Here is an 18,053-nt window from a genome sequence, read left to right as displayed (position 1 = left end):
TATATATATATATATATATATATATACTGTATATATGGAGTTTGACAACTGAGCATACAGTTTTAGAGCAACATGAGGGTGAGTATGACAGAGAGTGGTTGAAGTCAGTTACTAAAGCCTTCTTCCGTATGAAGGCCTGAAATCAGATTACTGATCACCACAGCCTAAATAGAGAAGTGAACATAGAGATTGATTAAAAAAAAAAAAAATCTGAATTGAAACAGCTCTAAATATACAAACCAATGTAAAATATTAGAGTTCCATACAGTCTATATGCAAAAACATTCTATATAAGTGTATTTTAAAGGACTTCGGCTCCTTTATAAATGAGCATGTTAGATAATGTAAAAAGCACCAACAAATGCATCATAGAAACCTACAATGATATGTACAATGAATGCATCAGCTTGAATGAAAGAGAAAGTGTGGAAATCAATTAATAAAAAGTAACAGCTTATCATGCACATGAAGAAATCCATACAGGAGACCTGAGGAGCTTCAAATCTGTCACAGGTGGGCATCTGGGACACACATACATACAAACTGCAGGGTGTGTGTGATTCTCCCAAGCGGTTTTGATTATACACCAGCCGTCGTCTGTTCTTAAAGCAGAAATCCAGCTCACTGGAGAGGTTCAGTCTCTCAGTCTGAGGTTTCTTGAGCCGCTTGGACTCTAGGGCTCCTCACTGGAGGAGGTGGCCCCGCCGTTGGGCTCCGGGGAGGGGGCCAAGGCTTTGGGCTCCGTGGAGCTGCTGCTGTTTTTGCCCGAGCCGCTCCGCTCTGAGGAGCTCTGTCCGTCCTGACCCTCTGAATTCTCCAGCATCTCCTGGATGAGGGGAGGCATTGATCCTGGGATCTCCATCTTCAGAGAGATCACTCGCTCTGCACCTGCAGGAAACACTCACTGTGAGCTCCATCTGTTTTGCTGTAGGCACCTCATTTGCTTTTTACATTTTTAAAAAAATATCATTCATTTAAATATCAAAGTCTAGGTTACGTATGTAACCCTCATTCCCTGAAGGAGGGAATGGAGACGTTACGTCAGAAAAGACTGACGAATGGGGTCTCGCCCAAGAGCCCAATCACCTTCGAGTGGTAACAGAACGAGCCAATGGTACGCTGAGTACATTGGTCTGCGGAATTTGCATCGCGAGCTCTGTCCCGCTGTGTGGGTATATAAAGAGCAGCGCGAGCAAGTCACATTCAAGTCTTCACTGAGGAGCCGAGCCGTGTGACCCAGCCGTTCAGCGGAACAACAATTGTGGCAAAGGGACGTAACATCTCTGTTCCCTCCTTCAGGGAACGAGGGTTACATACGTAACCTAGATTGTTCCCTTTCAGTCGGTCACGTTCGACGTTACGTCAGAACAGACTGACGACTGGGGTCACTTCCAGAATGCACTGGGTAGCATATTCCCTAGGGGGCATAGCAGGTCTTGAGCCTGATAAGCCAAGACAATAGCATCCACTATCCAGTGGGATAACATCTGCTTGGAGACAGCCTTTCCCCTCTACTGGCCTCCTTAACAGACAAAGAGCTGGTCTGAGGTCCTGAAGCACTGAGTTCTGTCTACGTAAGTGCGGAGAGCACGTACTAGACAGAGCAGCGCCAGGGCTGGGTCTGCCTCCTCCAGGGGCAGCGCTTGCAAGTTCACCACCTGATCTCTAAAAGGAGTGGTGGGAACTTTGGGCACGTATCCAGGCCGGGGTCTCAAGATAACATGAGAGTTGGCCGGTCCGAATTCCAGGCACGCTTCGTCAACTGAAAATGCCTGCAAGTCCCCGATCCTCTTAACCGAAGCCAAAGCCGTCAGGAGCGCAGTTTTTAATAAGAATTTTAGCTCCACTGAAAGCAAGGGTTTGAAAGGAGCTCTCTGCAGTGCGGATAAAACAACTGCGAGCTCCCAAGAGGGAACTTGTTGAGGGCGAGGCAGATTGAGCCTCATGGCCCCCCTCAGGAACCTGATGATCCGGTCATGTATCCCAAGAAACTTACCGTCAACAGGAACATGGTGAGCTGCAATGGCAGCCACATAGACCTTCAGGGTGGAAGGAGACAGCCTTCGTTCCAACCCTTCTTGAAGAAAGGAAAGCACTGACCCGATCGGGCATTCCCAGGGGTCTTCTCGACGTGAAGAATACCAAGTGATGAAGAGGTTCCACTTCAGAGCATAGGTGTGTCTGGTAGACGAGGCCCTAGCCGAAGTGATGGTAGCTACCACCTGAGGTGGCAAGGTACCTAAACCTTCCGTGACCCGTCCAGAACCCACACATGTAGGTTCCAAAGATCGGGACGCGGGTGCCAGAGGGTGCCCCGTCTCTGAGAAAGAAGGTCCTTCCTCAGAGGGATTGGCCAGGGAGGGGCTGTCGCGAGGAGTACAAGTTCGGAGAACCAGGTCCGGCCGGCCCAATAAGGCGCAACCATGAGGACCTGCTCCTCGTCCTCCCTGATCTTGCACAACGTCTGTGCAAGAAGGCTCACTGGGGGAAATGCATACTTGCGCAGGCCCTGCGGCCAGCTGTGTGCCAGAGTGTCCGTGCCAAGGGTGCCCTCGGTCAGGGAGTAAAACAACTGGCAGTGGGAATTGTCTGGAGAGGCAAACAGGTCTACCTGAGTGTCTCCAAAGCATTCCCAAATCAGCTGAACCGACTGGGGACGGAGTCTCCATTCCCCGGGGCGAGACTGCTGTCGTGATAGCTTGTCGGCTACACGATTGAGCCTGCCATGTGAACGGCACAAAGCGACCTCAGATGCTTCTGACTCCACAAGAGGAGATGGCGAGCGAGTTACGACATGCGACGGGAGCGTAGACCGCCCTGATCGTTGATGTACGCTACGGTCGCAGTGTTGTCTGTATGGACCAGAACGTGCTTGTCCTTCAGCAGCGCCTTGAAGCGGTGCAGAGCAAACCATACTGCTAGCAACCCGAGGCAAATTACATGCCACTGAAGCAGCATTTCCGTTGCACATGGCACCCCAGCCCGTGGCAGAGGCATCTGTTGACACAACAACATGCCTGGACACTGGTTCTAGGGGAACACCAGCCCGTACAAACGAGGTTTGGCGGCAGGCCGGAGTGATGGTCACTCGGAGCGTGCCCTGTTGCCATGCCCATCTCGGGACTCGGCCGTGAAGCCAGCACTGAAGTGGTCTCATATGAAGCAACCCGAGCGGTATGACCGCCGCTGCGGATGCCATATGCCCCAGGAGCCTCTGAAATAATTTCAGTGGAACCACTCTCTTGCCTTCGAATTGACTCAGGCAATTTAGCAGTGACTGTGCGTGCTCGCTTGTAAGCTGCGCGAACATGGCGACCGAGTCTATTTCCATACCGAGAAAAGAGATCCTCTGCACAGGGGAGAGTTTGCTCTTTTCCCAGTTGACCCGAAGACCCAGACGGGCGAGGTGTCTGAGCACCAGATCCCTGTGCTCGCACAACTGTACTCGAGAGTGAGCTAGAATCAGCCAGTCGTCGAGGTAGTTGAGGATACGGACACCTTGTTCCCTGAGAGGAGCCAGAGCTCCCTCCGCGACCTTCGTAAAGACGCGGGGAGACAGGGCCAACCCGAATGGGAGAACTTTGTACTGATATGCCTGCCCCTCGAAAGCAAACCGAAGAAACGGTCTATGATTGGCCGTAACCCACCTGTTTTCTTGGGTACTATGAAGTAGGGGCTGCAGAAGTCGGACTTCATGTCGGCTGGAGGGACTGGCTCTATCGCGCCCTTTGCCAGCAGGGTCCATTTGGATGAGCCAGCGGGACGGACTGGAGAGCTGTAGCCAGGCTCCCAAAAACCGAACCAGCGGGGTTAGAGGAACTACAGGCGTACCCACAGTGGGGCAGCGAGGCGGAACAGACGGCCCTGACATGAGAGGCGTAGCGTCCCTTAGCGAGGGCGGAGTGCGTGCACTCATCTGATTCCGAGACATGGCAAAGGGGGCGTGAGAAGGCAATGCGTTCTCGGAACTTTGTACTGATATGCCTGCCCCTCGAAAGCAAACCGAAGAAACGGTCTATGATTGGCCGTAACCCACCTGTTTTCTTGGGTACTATGAAGTAGGGGCTGCAGAAGTCGGACTTCATGTCGGCTGGAGGGACTGGCTCTATCGCGCCCTTTGCCAGCAGGGTCGCGACCTCCGTGCGCATGATAGGAGCATCCTTGCCCACTATCGTAGCCCGGGGACGCTGGGCAAATTGAATCGCAGGCAAAGGAAGAGGGGAACGAGAGCAGCGAGGTATCACGTCGCCTACTGTCATCCACGGCCTCTCGGGGCCCGGAGGTAGAGGAAACTGCTCTTTCAATGAAGGTTTATAATATGTTTTATGGCCTTAGACTGCTTCTGGGCGGCAGAGAATTGCTGGGCAAAACTCTCGACCGCAAAATGGCCAGCCTGAGAGACTGGGGAGTTGAGGAGCTGAGTCCGATCAGACTCCCTCATGTCTGCCAGGTTCAGCCATAGGTGGCGCTCCTGGACCACCAAAGTGGACATCACCTGATCCAAGGAGCGCGCAGTGACCTTCGTCACCCGGAGGGCAAGGTCGGTAGCAGTGCGCGCCTCATGCAAGACTCCCAGGTTAGCACTGCCCTCGTGCAGCTCTTTGAGCACCTTGGCCTGGTAGACCAGCACTGCCCTCGTGCAGCTCTTTGAGCACCTTGGCCTGATAGACCTGGAGGGTGGCCATGGCGTGCAGGGCAGAAGTGGCCTGACCCGCAGCTCTGTAAGCCTTGGCCACAAGCGTGGATGAGAACTTACAGGCTTTGGACGGGAGCTTGGGACCACCATGCCAGGTGGAGGCGCTCTGAGGACACAATTGCATCGCAACCGAGCGCTCCACTGGGGGTATCCCAGCATACCCTTTGGCCGTCCTGCCATCGAGGGCAGTGAAGGTGGAGGTAGCACCAGAACGGTTTTGGGCAGTTAAAGGTGCCTTCCACGAACTGGTAACTTCCTGATGCACCTCCGGGAAGAAAGGAACTGGAGGGGGGTGCTGGCGATCAGCGCGTGCAGCCCCCAGGAACCAATCGTCCAGCCTTGAGCATTCGGGACAGGGTGGAGGATTCCACTCGAGCCCGATGCTCTTAGCTGCCCGGGAAAGCATGGCCGTCAGCTCGGGATCAGACTCGGGCAACGCAGCCGAATCCTCATCTCCCGAGGACTCAAGCCCGCCTTGTGATGTGGCGATCGACATTCGGTCATCCTCCTGAGCCCCGAATGAGACACTGGGACCCTGGTGAGAGGGCCCAGCAAGCTCAACCAGAAGCTCCATGGGCTGCAGTGTTTGTGAGGGGGGTGCGGCCTGAGGAGTCTGTCTCGTTGGGGAAGCCCACACCGTAACCCTCAGATCACCCTGGCCACACAGGAAGAGGAACTAGATTGGGGTGTGGCAGAGGGGACTCTATACCGTTTAAGGTAATCGAGTCTCGATCTTAACGCCGAGATGGTCATGTTCCCACAATGAGAACATGAACCATCCATGAACGCAGCCTCAGCGTGCTGAAAGCCCAGACACGTGAGACAGCGATCGTGGCTGTCAAGAGGAGCCATATATCGACCGCACCCAGAAACGCACGGGTGGTATGACATCTTTAAAAAGATGCAAACACAACCCGTATAGTTCTTTTAGAGAAAATAAGTTCTTTCAGAGGTGCTGAAGCGCTCAGGGGAATGCAGGAGCTGGAGAAAAGAAGCAGGAAGCTCTTCAACGAACCGCTGAATCGCGCTGTCACACCAACACCACTGAAGACTCGTTGCTGAAAAACACTCCAGTGATACAAGCAGAGAGATGTGCTCAGCTCTGAAGCGAAAGCTTGAATGCGACTTGCTCACGCTGCTCCTTATATACCCACACAGCGGGGCGGAGCTCGCGATGCAAATTCCGCAGACCAAGGTACTGGGGCGAGACCCCATTCGTCAGTCTGTTCTGACGTAACGTCGAACGTGACTGACTGAAAGGGAACAATACATTCCAAAGTAAGAAAGACATTAAGGAATAAGGAAGGAGCTTCAGAAGGAATAATGATCAATTTTATAATGGCTACTATTCTGAAATTAACTATCCTGTGGCTGACTCTGGAAGGCGAAGACTTTGAAATGAGACACAGCTTCAGTCTTTATCATTAAGTAATTATGTTTACACTTACACTGGCTTGAAAAAAATAATAATTATAATTATAAAAGAATTATAAAATTATAACTGTCACATAAAAAAAAAAAATACAGATTTTAGCACAAAGAAAAACAGCATTTTCAACTGTGATATATTTTGAATGCAAAAAATTGGAAATATAAATGCTATTGGATAATATTTTTTAATTATAAAAAATATTATATATTTTTTAATTATAAAAAATATTACCCATTATTTTATTATTGCAAGGCACCCCAAAATGTATATGTAAATTAATTGCAAACTAACTGTGAAAGGGTTGAAATAATATAGTGCTTTAGGGTTAGAAACAACCAGTGTTGGGAAGGTTATTTTGGAAATGTAATAGGTTACAGATTACAAGTTACCCTATTTAAAATGTAATAAGTAGTGCAAATATTTCAATTACTTTATTAAAGTAATGTAACTGATTACCTTTTCTAAAATTCTAATGTTGTCAACTGTTAATCATTTTGAAACATGGTAAAGCAGGCAGGGTAACATTGCAGTAGTACTCAATACTGATTACTGTCAGACTTTCATCACTTGAATTAAGATTATAATAATTTAATTTTAAAGCAGACTTTAGCACCTCTTTATAATTTGAGATCATTCTGAGGTTTAATACAGATTTATAACCATAACAAGAAATATTTTAATAACTACTGTTTTTGAAATAAAATCTTTGTATAGCTACGACAGAAAACAATGGCTTGGAAAAAACAGTTAATCTAAAAAAAATAAAGAAATAAAAGCATTTACATAAACCTATCAAATAGGAAATAAAACAGTTATCGAAATATGTGTCCTAAACTCCTGAAACACTGGTGTCTCATATTTTAAAGCAGTCACTGCAATTTATGAAATAAATCAATTAAATCTGTATGTGGGTGTGTGTGAAAAAAATAAATAAATCAGAAGTAACCCCCTTTGTAATCATTAACATTTTGTTAACAAGTAACTGTAATTTAATTACACATTTTTTCTCAGTAACTGTAACTGATTACAATTTCATTTTTTTTGTAATTAAATTACATAATTTAGTTACATGTAACTAGATACTTCCCAACACTGGAAACAACTACTTACAAGACTGTCAAAACATATTTAGGATTGGGGGTCAGGGATTAAGAATCAGCCCAATTTTAATCAGCCATTCACCCGTATTTTATAAAACACATCTTAGGATTCGAGGGATGCTGGTCTATGCCAGTTATAGTACTTTGAAAGTTCAGCGGTCACTGAAGATCCTGAAGTTACTACACCTGCTATGCCTCAGTGTTGACCTAATGAAGAACCAGCGTTCATGCTGACCTTTAGCACTGATGCTGCGCAGGTCTGTGATCTTCATCAGGGTCTTGGGGAACATGTGTGGCTTGCTGGGTCTGCGCTTTCGCACGTAGATTTTCAGAGCCTCTAGCAGGGGTTCCTGGAGCTGGTCCACTTTTGAAGGCTCTTCCAAATCCTGGCGATCTACAGAGATAGCATATGATCAGAGACATTATAAATTAATAATTTTAACATTTAACATTAACATTAATAGATTTAACATTCTTCATTAATAAAATTACAAACCTCAGTGCACAATTTGCCACACCACAAACTGTCAAACACATCTTACCAGCAAACATACACTCATTTTCATCCTTCTCTCCACTCTCTGAGGCAGAAATCTCTAAACTCATCCTTTCCAATCATCCTACTACTTGTCCGCTTGATCCTATTCCATCTCATCTCCTTCAAGCCATTTCTCCTGCCATTGTACCTGCACTCACTCACATCGTTAACACATCCCTTCACACTGGTGTTTTTCCCTCAACATTTAAACAGGCTCGTATAACCCCACTTCTTAAGAAACCCACTCTTAACCCAACTCTTTAGAGAACTACAGACCGGTTTCCCTATCTACCTTTCATTACAAAAACACTTGAACGAGTTGTGTTCAACCAAGTCTCAGCCTTTCTCACACAGAACAACCTCCTGGACAGCAACCAATCTGGCTTCAGAAGTGGACATTCGACCGAGACTGCCTTGCTTTCAGTTGTTGAAGCCCTAAGACTGGCAAGAGCGGCTTCCAAATCTTCTATACTTATTTTGCTGGATCTGTCTGCTGCTTTTGATACGGTGAACCACCAGATTCTCCTGTCAACCCTATTGGAAAATGGCATCTCAGGAACCGCACGCCAGTGGTTTGAGTCTTACCTCTCAGATAGGTCCTTCAAGGTATCTTGGAGAGGTGAGGTGTCCAAGTCGCAACATCTAGCTACTGGGGTGCCTCAGGGCTCAGTACTTGGACCACTTCTCTTCTCTGTCTACATGGCATCACTAGGTTCTGTCATTCAGAAACATGGCTTTTCATATCACTGCTATGCTGATGACACTCAACTCTACCTCTCATTCCATCCTGATGATCCGACGATAGCTGCTCGCATCTCAGCATGTCTAACAGACATTTCTTGTTGGATGACGGACCATCACCTTCAACTCAACCTGGCTAAGACAGAACTGCTTGTGGTTTCAACAAACCCATCACTTTATCAAAATTTCACCATCCAGTTAGGTTCATCAACCATAACTCCTTCAAAAACAGCCAGAAACCTTGGATTTGTGATTGATGATCAGCTTAATTTCTCAGATCACATTGCTAAAACTGCCCAGTCCAGCAGATTTGCTTTATACAACATTAGGAAGATCAGGCCCTTTCTTTCAGAACATGCAACACAACTCATTGTTCAAGCTCTTGTTCTGTCCAGGCTGGACTATTGCAATGCTCTCGTTATCTTTGACTAATATTTAAATTTGTTTGATGATCTGAAACATTAAAGTGTGACAAACATGCAAAAAAATAAGAAATCAGGAAGGGGGCCAACACTTTTTCACACCGCTGTATATACATACACCTTGCTACGTGTACTGCATTAGGCTAACCGAGACTTGTCATTTGCACTTATATATTGTTGCTCTTTTGTTAGTTTTGATGGCTTTTATTGTCCTCATTTGTAAGTTGCTTTGGATAAAAGCGTCTGCTAAATGACTAAATGTAAATGTAAATGTAATAAGATATCACAAACAGCCCATCCCTCAGAGTGCTGTTGAACAGAATATGAACCCTCTGAATGATGAAGAAACTCCCACGACCACAGGAGGGCAGTGTTATCACTTCCGCTAGGGGTGTAACGGTACACAAACATGATGGTTTGGGACATACCTCGGTTTTGACGTCACGGTTCGGTATGGTTTCAATCAAAGTCCCTTTCAATGTAAGGTTACAATTAAAAACAGAGCCCAAACATGCAAACATGTAAATTGCACACAACTTCTAAATTATACCGTTTTTATTTGTTGTTAAAAATATATTCATTTACACAGTGGCTGTCATAACTTGTTTCGTAAAATATTTATTTAAACATACATTCAATAATTAAGTAAAATATAACAAGTATATAGTCTAATATTCTGCGAAATGCTAAGACTTCATTTATCTAGCGAACTAATGAGCTGTGGACACTGATGACTAGCCTGAGGTAAATGAAATGCTATGTGACATTTTGTTTACAAGCTGTTTTAAAAAACTTTATTTTTATACAGTTTTTACAAATGTTTTTACAAAAGGGAGGTTTTTGGCGATTTTGTCAGGTTTTGCTCATTTTTGGGTACAAATTTGTCCCCAAAATATGGTTAAGTAGGTACACACACACACACACACACACACACACACAGAGGTTTATTTTTTTGAAAAGTGGGGACTCTCCATAGGCGTAATGGTTTTTCTACTGTACAGACCGTATATTCTATTGCCCTACACCAACCCTACCCCTAAACCTACCCCTTACAGGAAACTTTGTGCTATTTCAGATTTTCAATACACTCCATTGTGTGTGATTTATAAGCGTTTTGAAAAGTGGGGACATGGGGTAATGTCCTGAAAAGTCACCTTCTCCTTGTAATACCTATGTCATACCCCTGTCATTATACAAATTTATGTCCTCATTTGTCACAAAAACGCGCACACACACACACACACACACACACACGCACGCACGCACACACAGATGTGAGTTTGTCATACTGTCATACTGACTGTCATGTATGTTTTGTTGACCTTGGTTATTTTGTATTTGATTTGTCACCTGTAAGTAGTATATCTGTTTGCAAAATAAAAAAATAAAAAATTAAATAAAAAAAAATGATTGAGGTGATGTACATATATTGTGTGATAAGTCGATATATTGATTATTGCGACAGGCCTATCTGTTGTGGTGTGTGTGCAGGAGCGACCCACCTCCGGAGATGAGGCAGATGGCAGACAGCAGTCCCGTCTCTGTGTCGTCCATCTCGATGGGCAGGAGCTGGTTGGCGAAGGTGAACACCAGGTCTGTCAGCGGGCCGAAGCCAGCGTTGTGCATCTGTGTGCGGTTCAGCGTGAGACCGTCAGAGAACGTCATTGTGTCCTGGTCGGGGGTGTAACGTGTGCAGATACGCAGTATCTAGAGAGTAAGCATCAAATCACTGTAACAATAGACCAGACTGCCTATTATAGATCAGCTTCACTTCTCTGTACGACAAATAATTTGGAGAAAACTGACCCAAGATGAGCATCACCCTTCTGAAACACTGAAAGCTGAAAGTGTATATATAGACATGAGTATAAGAGATGGAAATGTTTGTGATGAAAAGCAATGGCCACTGGGAGTAAATATAAAAAATGAGATCAATGGCTGGACGAATTGAAACAAAAATGTTGGATTTTTTTATGCTGAATGATATACATCTCATCACATCATGCTAAATGATTCTTTGTCTTTCATATGTCACACCATAGGTAAATGATGTTGGACATCTTGAAGTCTTTGCTGCTGGGTTGAAGCAGCAGCACAAACTTTACAGTTTTTTACAATCACAGGACACATTTCTCAATACTTGAAATGTGTCACTTTTTCAAAACTCTTCACACAGCGAGCACAACATCAGTCTATGTGGGTTAAACTGTGAGTCATTTGTCACTGCTTTGGCACAAAATGCATTAATTGACGACCTCTGTCAAATTACATGAACTCTTTTATCACTTTGACACAAACACCACCAAAACTTTATGTACTATACAAGCCAATTTGCACATGTTTACATATTGCTTCATCATCATCAGTGTTGGGCAGTAACGCATTACTTAGTAACGCGTTACTGTAATTTGATTAATTTTTTAGTAACGGAGTAATTTAATGCGTTATATTTTTTAAAATAGTAATTAGAGTATAGTTACAAGCCGAGGTCTCTATACGTTACTGCCGCATTACATTGCTGACAGAATGCAGTGTTTTATAATCTAGAGATTGCAAAAAGAATGTAGCTCACGCACTGTCGAGTCCAGTGCTAGTGGATTAGAAACCTGCTCCCGCAAAATAGAAATATCTAAACATAAAATATCTAAAACAAAAATAAGAGTGTTCTGTGAATGTTGATGCTTTAATAACAAATATTTATCGGGAGCGTGTATGCTGGGATTTCATAAATTTCATGGAGAAAAAAGTTACGTAACTAGTAATGTAACTAAGGACTAATTACTTTTGAAATAAAGTAATCAGAACAGTAACGTGAATACTTTTAAAAGGAGTAATCAGTAATCAGTAATTTGATTACATTTTCAGAGTAACTTGCCCAACACTGATCATCATCTATCCAAAAGGGGAAAACTTAGGAATCATTTTGTACTGTAATGTAAAGCTGGACCATGTAACATATACTGCAGTGAATTATGAACAGTAGAGAGTATCATTCTTGTTTTGTAATGAAATTTTTACAAAAGAAAACATTGTATAAAACTACCTGTTGTTAGTGTTTTTAGGTTGTTGTGTTATGAGTGTGTTTGTTGGTTGAAAGCCTTTGCTAGTGTAATGGAAGAATGAGTTGATTTGAGACATGTATTTTAGTGCAGTTTTAGTGTAGTTTTATCGCATTTTGAATCTGAAATGTTTTCAGTTTTTTCAGAAACAGTTTTTTTTTCAACTGCATACACACAAAATCTTTACTTGTCACACAATTTCTGAAAGCTGACACTCAAACAGCAGAAGCACACACCAGATCTGCAAAAACATACACTAATTCTCAGCCTTTGACTCAGTTTTCAATTTCATAAAACACTTTTTGCAAAACACAACACACAATTCTCTATGTAACACACACAAATCTAACAGGAATTAAAATGATGGCAAAGGTGTTTGCAAATGTTTGCTTTTGAGATGTGTTTGTGATATTTTTTGAATGCAGTGCTTCATTTTGCAAGAGATGTGAGGCATTTTGCATTTTGTGTGTGCAATTCTTGAATTTGTGTGTAAAGTTTTGAAAAAAAGAGGCACAGTTTTGAAAATGTAAGCAGTTGAAAAAAAAAAACCTGTAACTGTTGTGCCAAGTTGAAAGATGGTTAGGAGAACTGTGTGAAGAGTTTTGAAAAAAGTATTGAGAAATGTCTCCTAACGACTGTAAAAACTGTAACACGCTCTTGGCGATGCAGTTTGGTGCTGCTGGAAATCTAGTAAATCTGTAGTACTTCCACTTTTGGATGCAACCTGTTTAAGGCATAATTTGTTGATTATTTCTTCAGTGAATCAATTCATTAGATAAAAGTCTCATTTTATTTTCTGTATTTTATTTAAACAAATATCATTCCACATCTTGCCCAAATGTTGTGCTCCAAACAATATTCAAATGGAAAGCATTTGCACAGGAATCTGCGATTTTGTGGCGAATAGCCAATGGTATACTGCTTGCTTGTTGTGTGGCATTAATGGATTTTCTCAATTTTTAAGAAATCTGGACCTAATGAATAAAAAAAAAAGTTAGATGAACATGCTGATGCAGTGCTTCGGACCTACATTTATGACTGGAGGAGGACCATTTACATTCAAATTTTATTTAATTTACATACTTTTTAGAGCATAGAATGCTTAAGCATCCATTTTCAGTGAGATTTACTAAATTTATAGTGTTTGTGCATCTGACATTGTGCATTTAACTACAATAATGCCCAACAGATGTCTGTGGGTGAGTAATTCACTTCTTGATTTGCTTCATAAAAATTACTTTGTGTTGATTAAATATTTTTATGGTGCATCATTATCAGTGTGTTTATTGCTAAGTTTAGCGTGGCAAAAACAGATGTACTGTAGGGCAGCGCTTACAAGTCATGACAACCTCACAGAGTCTCAACAATGTCAAAAGTCTGTAAAAGTCAGAGATCTCAATATGAACTCAAACAATTGACCTTTTTTTTCAGGAATTGTACGAGAACATAAAGTTGATAGTTACAAGAAACATAACTGAGAACTACATTAAATCACCTCGGCTGTGAAACAACAACACCTGAGCAATAAAATTTACTTCTGCGTGTGTGTATATGTATAATAAGAGTGTATATGGTATGTGTGTGTGGTTCTACAACACAAACTGTGGCTTGCTGACAGTGATTGGAGGCAATGTCAAGAAGATGAAACAGAATAAAACATGACTGCTGCTGACAGCAGGCTACTCTCTCTATACACTACACACACACACACACACACACACACACAGAGGCGCGTTTGATCCTCCTCCTCAATACAAGCTCTATATAACACAGCAGTGAGTTGCTATCACAGGACACACACTCTGACCTTTGGAGCTGGAAACAGTGTGTGTGTTTGAGACAGACAGACAGACAGACAGACCGACAGACAGACAGAAAGACAGAAAGACAGAAAGACAGACCGACAGACAGAAAGACAGACCGACAGAAACACAGACAGACAGACAGAAAGACAGACAAAGACAGACAGAAAGACAAACAGACAGACAGACAGACAGAAACACAGACAGACAGACAGACAGACAGAAACACAGACAGACAGACAGACAGACAGAAAGACAGACAGACAGACAGACAGACAGAAAGACAGACAGACAAAGACAGACAGACAGACAGACCGACAGAAACACAGACAGAGAGACAGACAGACAGAAAGACAGACAGAAAGACAGACAGACAGACAAAGTATAAGACTTCACTGTCTTTAAAGTGGTCATACTGTATAAGTTTGTTTTTCACTGATGTTCACCTATAATGTCAGTCAAGGTTTTATGCACCAAACATATTTATAAAACAATATATACAGATATTTGTTCAGTCTGTTTCATTTTATGTTGAAATATTCCAATATTTAGTTGGAATTATTTTGAGTATGTAGTTATATATGCGTTGTAATGTATTATGTGAGATAAAGATAGCGTGAATGATACGAGAGACAAGAATGGCAAAACTACAGTGTTTATGTGAACAGTATGTTTTCCTTGTACATCAAACTATTTCAAAGAATCAAGAAACTCCTGTTTTCTGTGACACATGTGGGGACTAATTGTGTGTGTTAGATGAAGGTCTATCACTCGGTTGTTGGTCTATCTATTTTCTCTCTCTCTCGTTGTCTCTATCATCTCCTGCTCGCCGAGTGTCGACCGCTCTCGTTCTGTCTCATTACTGCAGGAAAGACAACTCGGCTTTCACACAAACAACAAACAAAGAAATGTCTGGAACTCTACACACTAAATACAAAGCATAGTGTAACCATGGCAGTTAACTGAGAAAACAAGAGCTGAAATACTACTGCACATCATGTTATTACAGGACTAAACATGAGCAGATGTGAATATAGACGTCAGTGACTGACCAACTGAAACACTGCATCAACAAACCTATGATTTGAGCTCAAACTGTTCCATTCATTTATGAATTAGCCTAATAGAAAAACAAACAGACTGACATCACTAATTCATTTAAACTAATCTTACAAGACAACCAGTGACAACAAACTCTTCACAAGAACGGTTTATCCTCTTACTTGTTAAATATTCATTAGATCAGTCAACCCACTATTTTCAATAGGAGTCATCCATTGCCTACATGTCAATTAATCGTTTATTTAAGCAGATCAGTCTATTCCTGCCTTTTGTTTTCATTGCAGTAACTGAAGGAAATCCTGATTGTTTTGCAAAGATATGAGGTGCTAAACAGCAAAAGAAATGAATAAATAGGAAGTACAACATCTGCATCACTATCATCTATTGAAAAAGGATTGCGATTCCAAGGTGTAACAGTAAAACTATTCTTAATATAGCCTATAGAGTTTTACTTGTAGTATGTTGCTGTCTTTGAAGTATAGAAGCAGTTTCTGACTGCATGCTTTCTTTCAAAAAAGGATGCATTTTTTAGCATAATTTTGAGTCACACAAGAACAGGCACATACAGCAACGCTATGTAAATCGATTCTGCAAAAAGAGGTCTTTGATTGGACAGGTAATCAATGACATCAGCCTCTTATGGCCATTTAGGTAAGCCTGGAGATATTAACAAGATTTGACGATAGAGGTCACTGTTGTCTCAAGCATTGCAAATGTACAGTTCTAATTAGTAATTTGTACTAGAGACAGAAAAGATCTAGTAGATTAGAAACCCTGCGTTAGATGACAAATGATACAATAGTTCTTTTCATGTTCAGTTTGCCACCTTTACAAAAGTATAAATAATTTTTTGAAGCTCATATATGACTGGAAAAAATTCCAAACATTCAATTGCAGGTGTTTACTGCATTCATAAAATTCACCCATTCAAGAAAAAATCTCAAACAAATATTTACATTTTCATTTTACAGGAAGTAATTAAAGAAAAGTTTACCAGTATATATTTAAGCATTCAAACTAGCAAGCCCCTGCTGAGTGACAGCTTAAATTAGACTAGATCTTTAACTTGAATCATGTTACACGTTCTTTTTTTTAGGGATGCACCGATACCACTTTTTCCAGTACTCGCCCGATACCGATACTTTTATTTTTGGTACTTGCCGATACCGATATTTTTATTGCATTTGTACATTTTTAAAATATTGGGTACAGAAACCAAAAGAGTATGTATAATGTTAGTTGTTTAACTTCATTTATCAAATAGATACAGTCAAACCAAAATTTATTCAGACATCTTCAACATTTCTCACATTATCACAGTTTATTCGCTATAGTTTAGAAAATGGTAATAAAATATGACAAGAACTCAGAGTTAAACTGTGTCAGAACAAATTCAGCTTGATAATGTTACATAACTTTGATAAAAAGGTATGTAATGGATTACAATTAACCAAAAATTATTCAGACAGCTGTCAATATTTACACAACTATAAATACTTTGTCGGGTGACCCTTAGCCTTAATGACAGCATATATCTGGTCTCTGAATAATTTTTGGTTTGACTGTATATCCTTCGGTTATTTTCACACTTAATTATGCCCATTAAAATGTATTTTACAAGTTTTTGTTACTTTCACAGGTTCATTTTTTTGCTCTATGGTACATCTTCTTTATTTAATAGCATTAGACCTCCTCCATTGCAGCGGCTTAGTACTGTAATCACGCGCTTTACTGTAATGAGCTGGTGCTACAGCAACAATCTGTCTCTCAATGTGGACAAGACGAAAGAGATCGTTGTGGATTTCCGGAGAAGTTCAACTGATCATCTTCCCCTGCTCATCAGTGGCTCTGCTGTAGAGAGAGTCAGGAGCACCAAGTTTCTTGGTGTGCACATCTCTGACGACCTCATCTGGTCCATCAACACCAACTCCACTGTGAAGAAGGCACAACAACGTCTTCACTTCCTGCGGAAGCTGAAGAGAGCGAGCATCCCACCACCCATCCTCACCACCTTCTACAGAGGAACTGTGGAGAGCGTCCTGGCCAGCTGCATCACTGTGTGGTTCGGAAACTGCAAAACAGCAGAACGCAAGACCCTCCAGCGCATAGTGAGGACAGCTGAGAGGATCATAGGGGTCTCCCGCCCCTCGATCCAGGACATCTATCAGGTACGCTGTGTACGCAGAGCCTCTGCCATTGTGAAAGATTCATCTCACCCCTCCCACCATCTGTTTGACCCTCTGCCATCAGGCAGAAGACTACGCAGCATCAGGACCCGCACGGCAAGGTTCTGCAACAGCTTTTTCCCCCAGGCTATCAGAATCCTGAATAAGCTGATACCACCCAGCATCCTACTCCCATCATAAACTGCCTTCCTACCCCATGTCTACAGAAAAAAAAATACTCCAATTTACATTCGCATACATCTGCACTTTCACTTAGCTGTGCACTATAGACACTCTTGCACAACTGCACAATGGTCAGTTTACATACATCCGCACTCAACGCACCCAATGTGCACTAAAGACACTCTGTGCAAATGTACATATTTAACATAATATCTGCTATGAGCCACCTAAATTGTGCAGAAGCACTTTATTCTTTAAACTCTAACATTTCTTACATTCCTACAATTTTCACATTTCTACCTAATTTAACACTTCTGCCTTGTTATATTTATTGTGCTCGTCATGTTTATTGCTCGTTATATTTAATGTGCTCTTATGTCTGATCCCTGTTGTCATGAACATGTGTGTATACTTGTTTTGTCAAGTGTCTTTGCACCTTGGTCCGTCAGAAACGACATTTCGTTCTTCTGTATACTGTATATGTGGAAGAGTGACAATAAAGTTGAAGTTGAAGTTGTCAGAAATAGAATTCGTGTTTTTTTTCATCTGAAACGTGCTGCGATTTATATTCCAAAGCCACTCATATAGGCTAATGCAGAAACACTCAAGCAAGCAAAACACGTGCAACGCGTGCACGTATTTGTACTAGTGCAGAATGAGAGGGACAAGTAGTACAGCCTAGCGCATTTCACACAGTCTGCTAGTTTCACTTTCACCAGAAAGTCGTGTATGCCTACGGTTGAAAATAAATGATGTTTATAGTGAATGCCCCTATAAATGGTCTTATTTAGTTTTAATCTAAATGATGCGTGTGCTAAGTGAGTGAACATCAAAGATCACACAACAGAAGTGC

General features: G+C 42.3%; 1 protein-coding gene across 1 annotated transcript in view; it reads right to left on the bottom strand.

Moving 5' to 3' along the window:
• Window positions 1-561: 561 nt before the first annotated feature.
• Window positions 562-18,053, bottom strand: part of LOC107717720 (retinoic acid receptor beta-like) — a 110,559-nt gene continuing 93,067 nt past the window's right edge. Inside the window, exons 6-8 of the mRNA XM_016524557.1 lie at window positions 10,432-10,636; window positions 7,464-7,622; window positions 562-888 (exon numbers count right to left, since the gene is read on the bottom strand). Coding sequence (XP_016380043.1) covers window positions 674-888; window positions 7,464-7,622; window positions 10,432-10,636 — 579 coding nt within the window. The 3' untranslated portion in view covers window positions 562-673. The remainder of the gene's footprint in view (window positions 889-7,463; window positions 7,623-10,431; window positions 10,637-18,053) is intronic.

This window comes from Sinocyclocheilus rhinocerous, unplaced genomic scaffold (genome assembly GCF_001515625.1).
Source record: "Sinocyclocheilus rhinocerous isolate Xijiao unplaced genomic scaffold, SAMN03320098_v1.1 scaffold2318, whole genome shotgun sequence".
Classification (NCBI taxonomy): domain Eukaryota; kingdom Metazoa; phylum Chordata; class Actinopteri; order Cypriniformes; family Cyprinidae; genus Sinocyclocheilus; species Sinocyclocheilus rhinocerous.
Note: the sequence above shows the minus strand (reverse complement) of the source record. Positions and strands in the feature narration are given on the sequence as shown.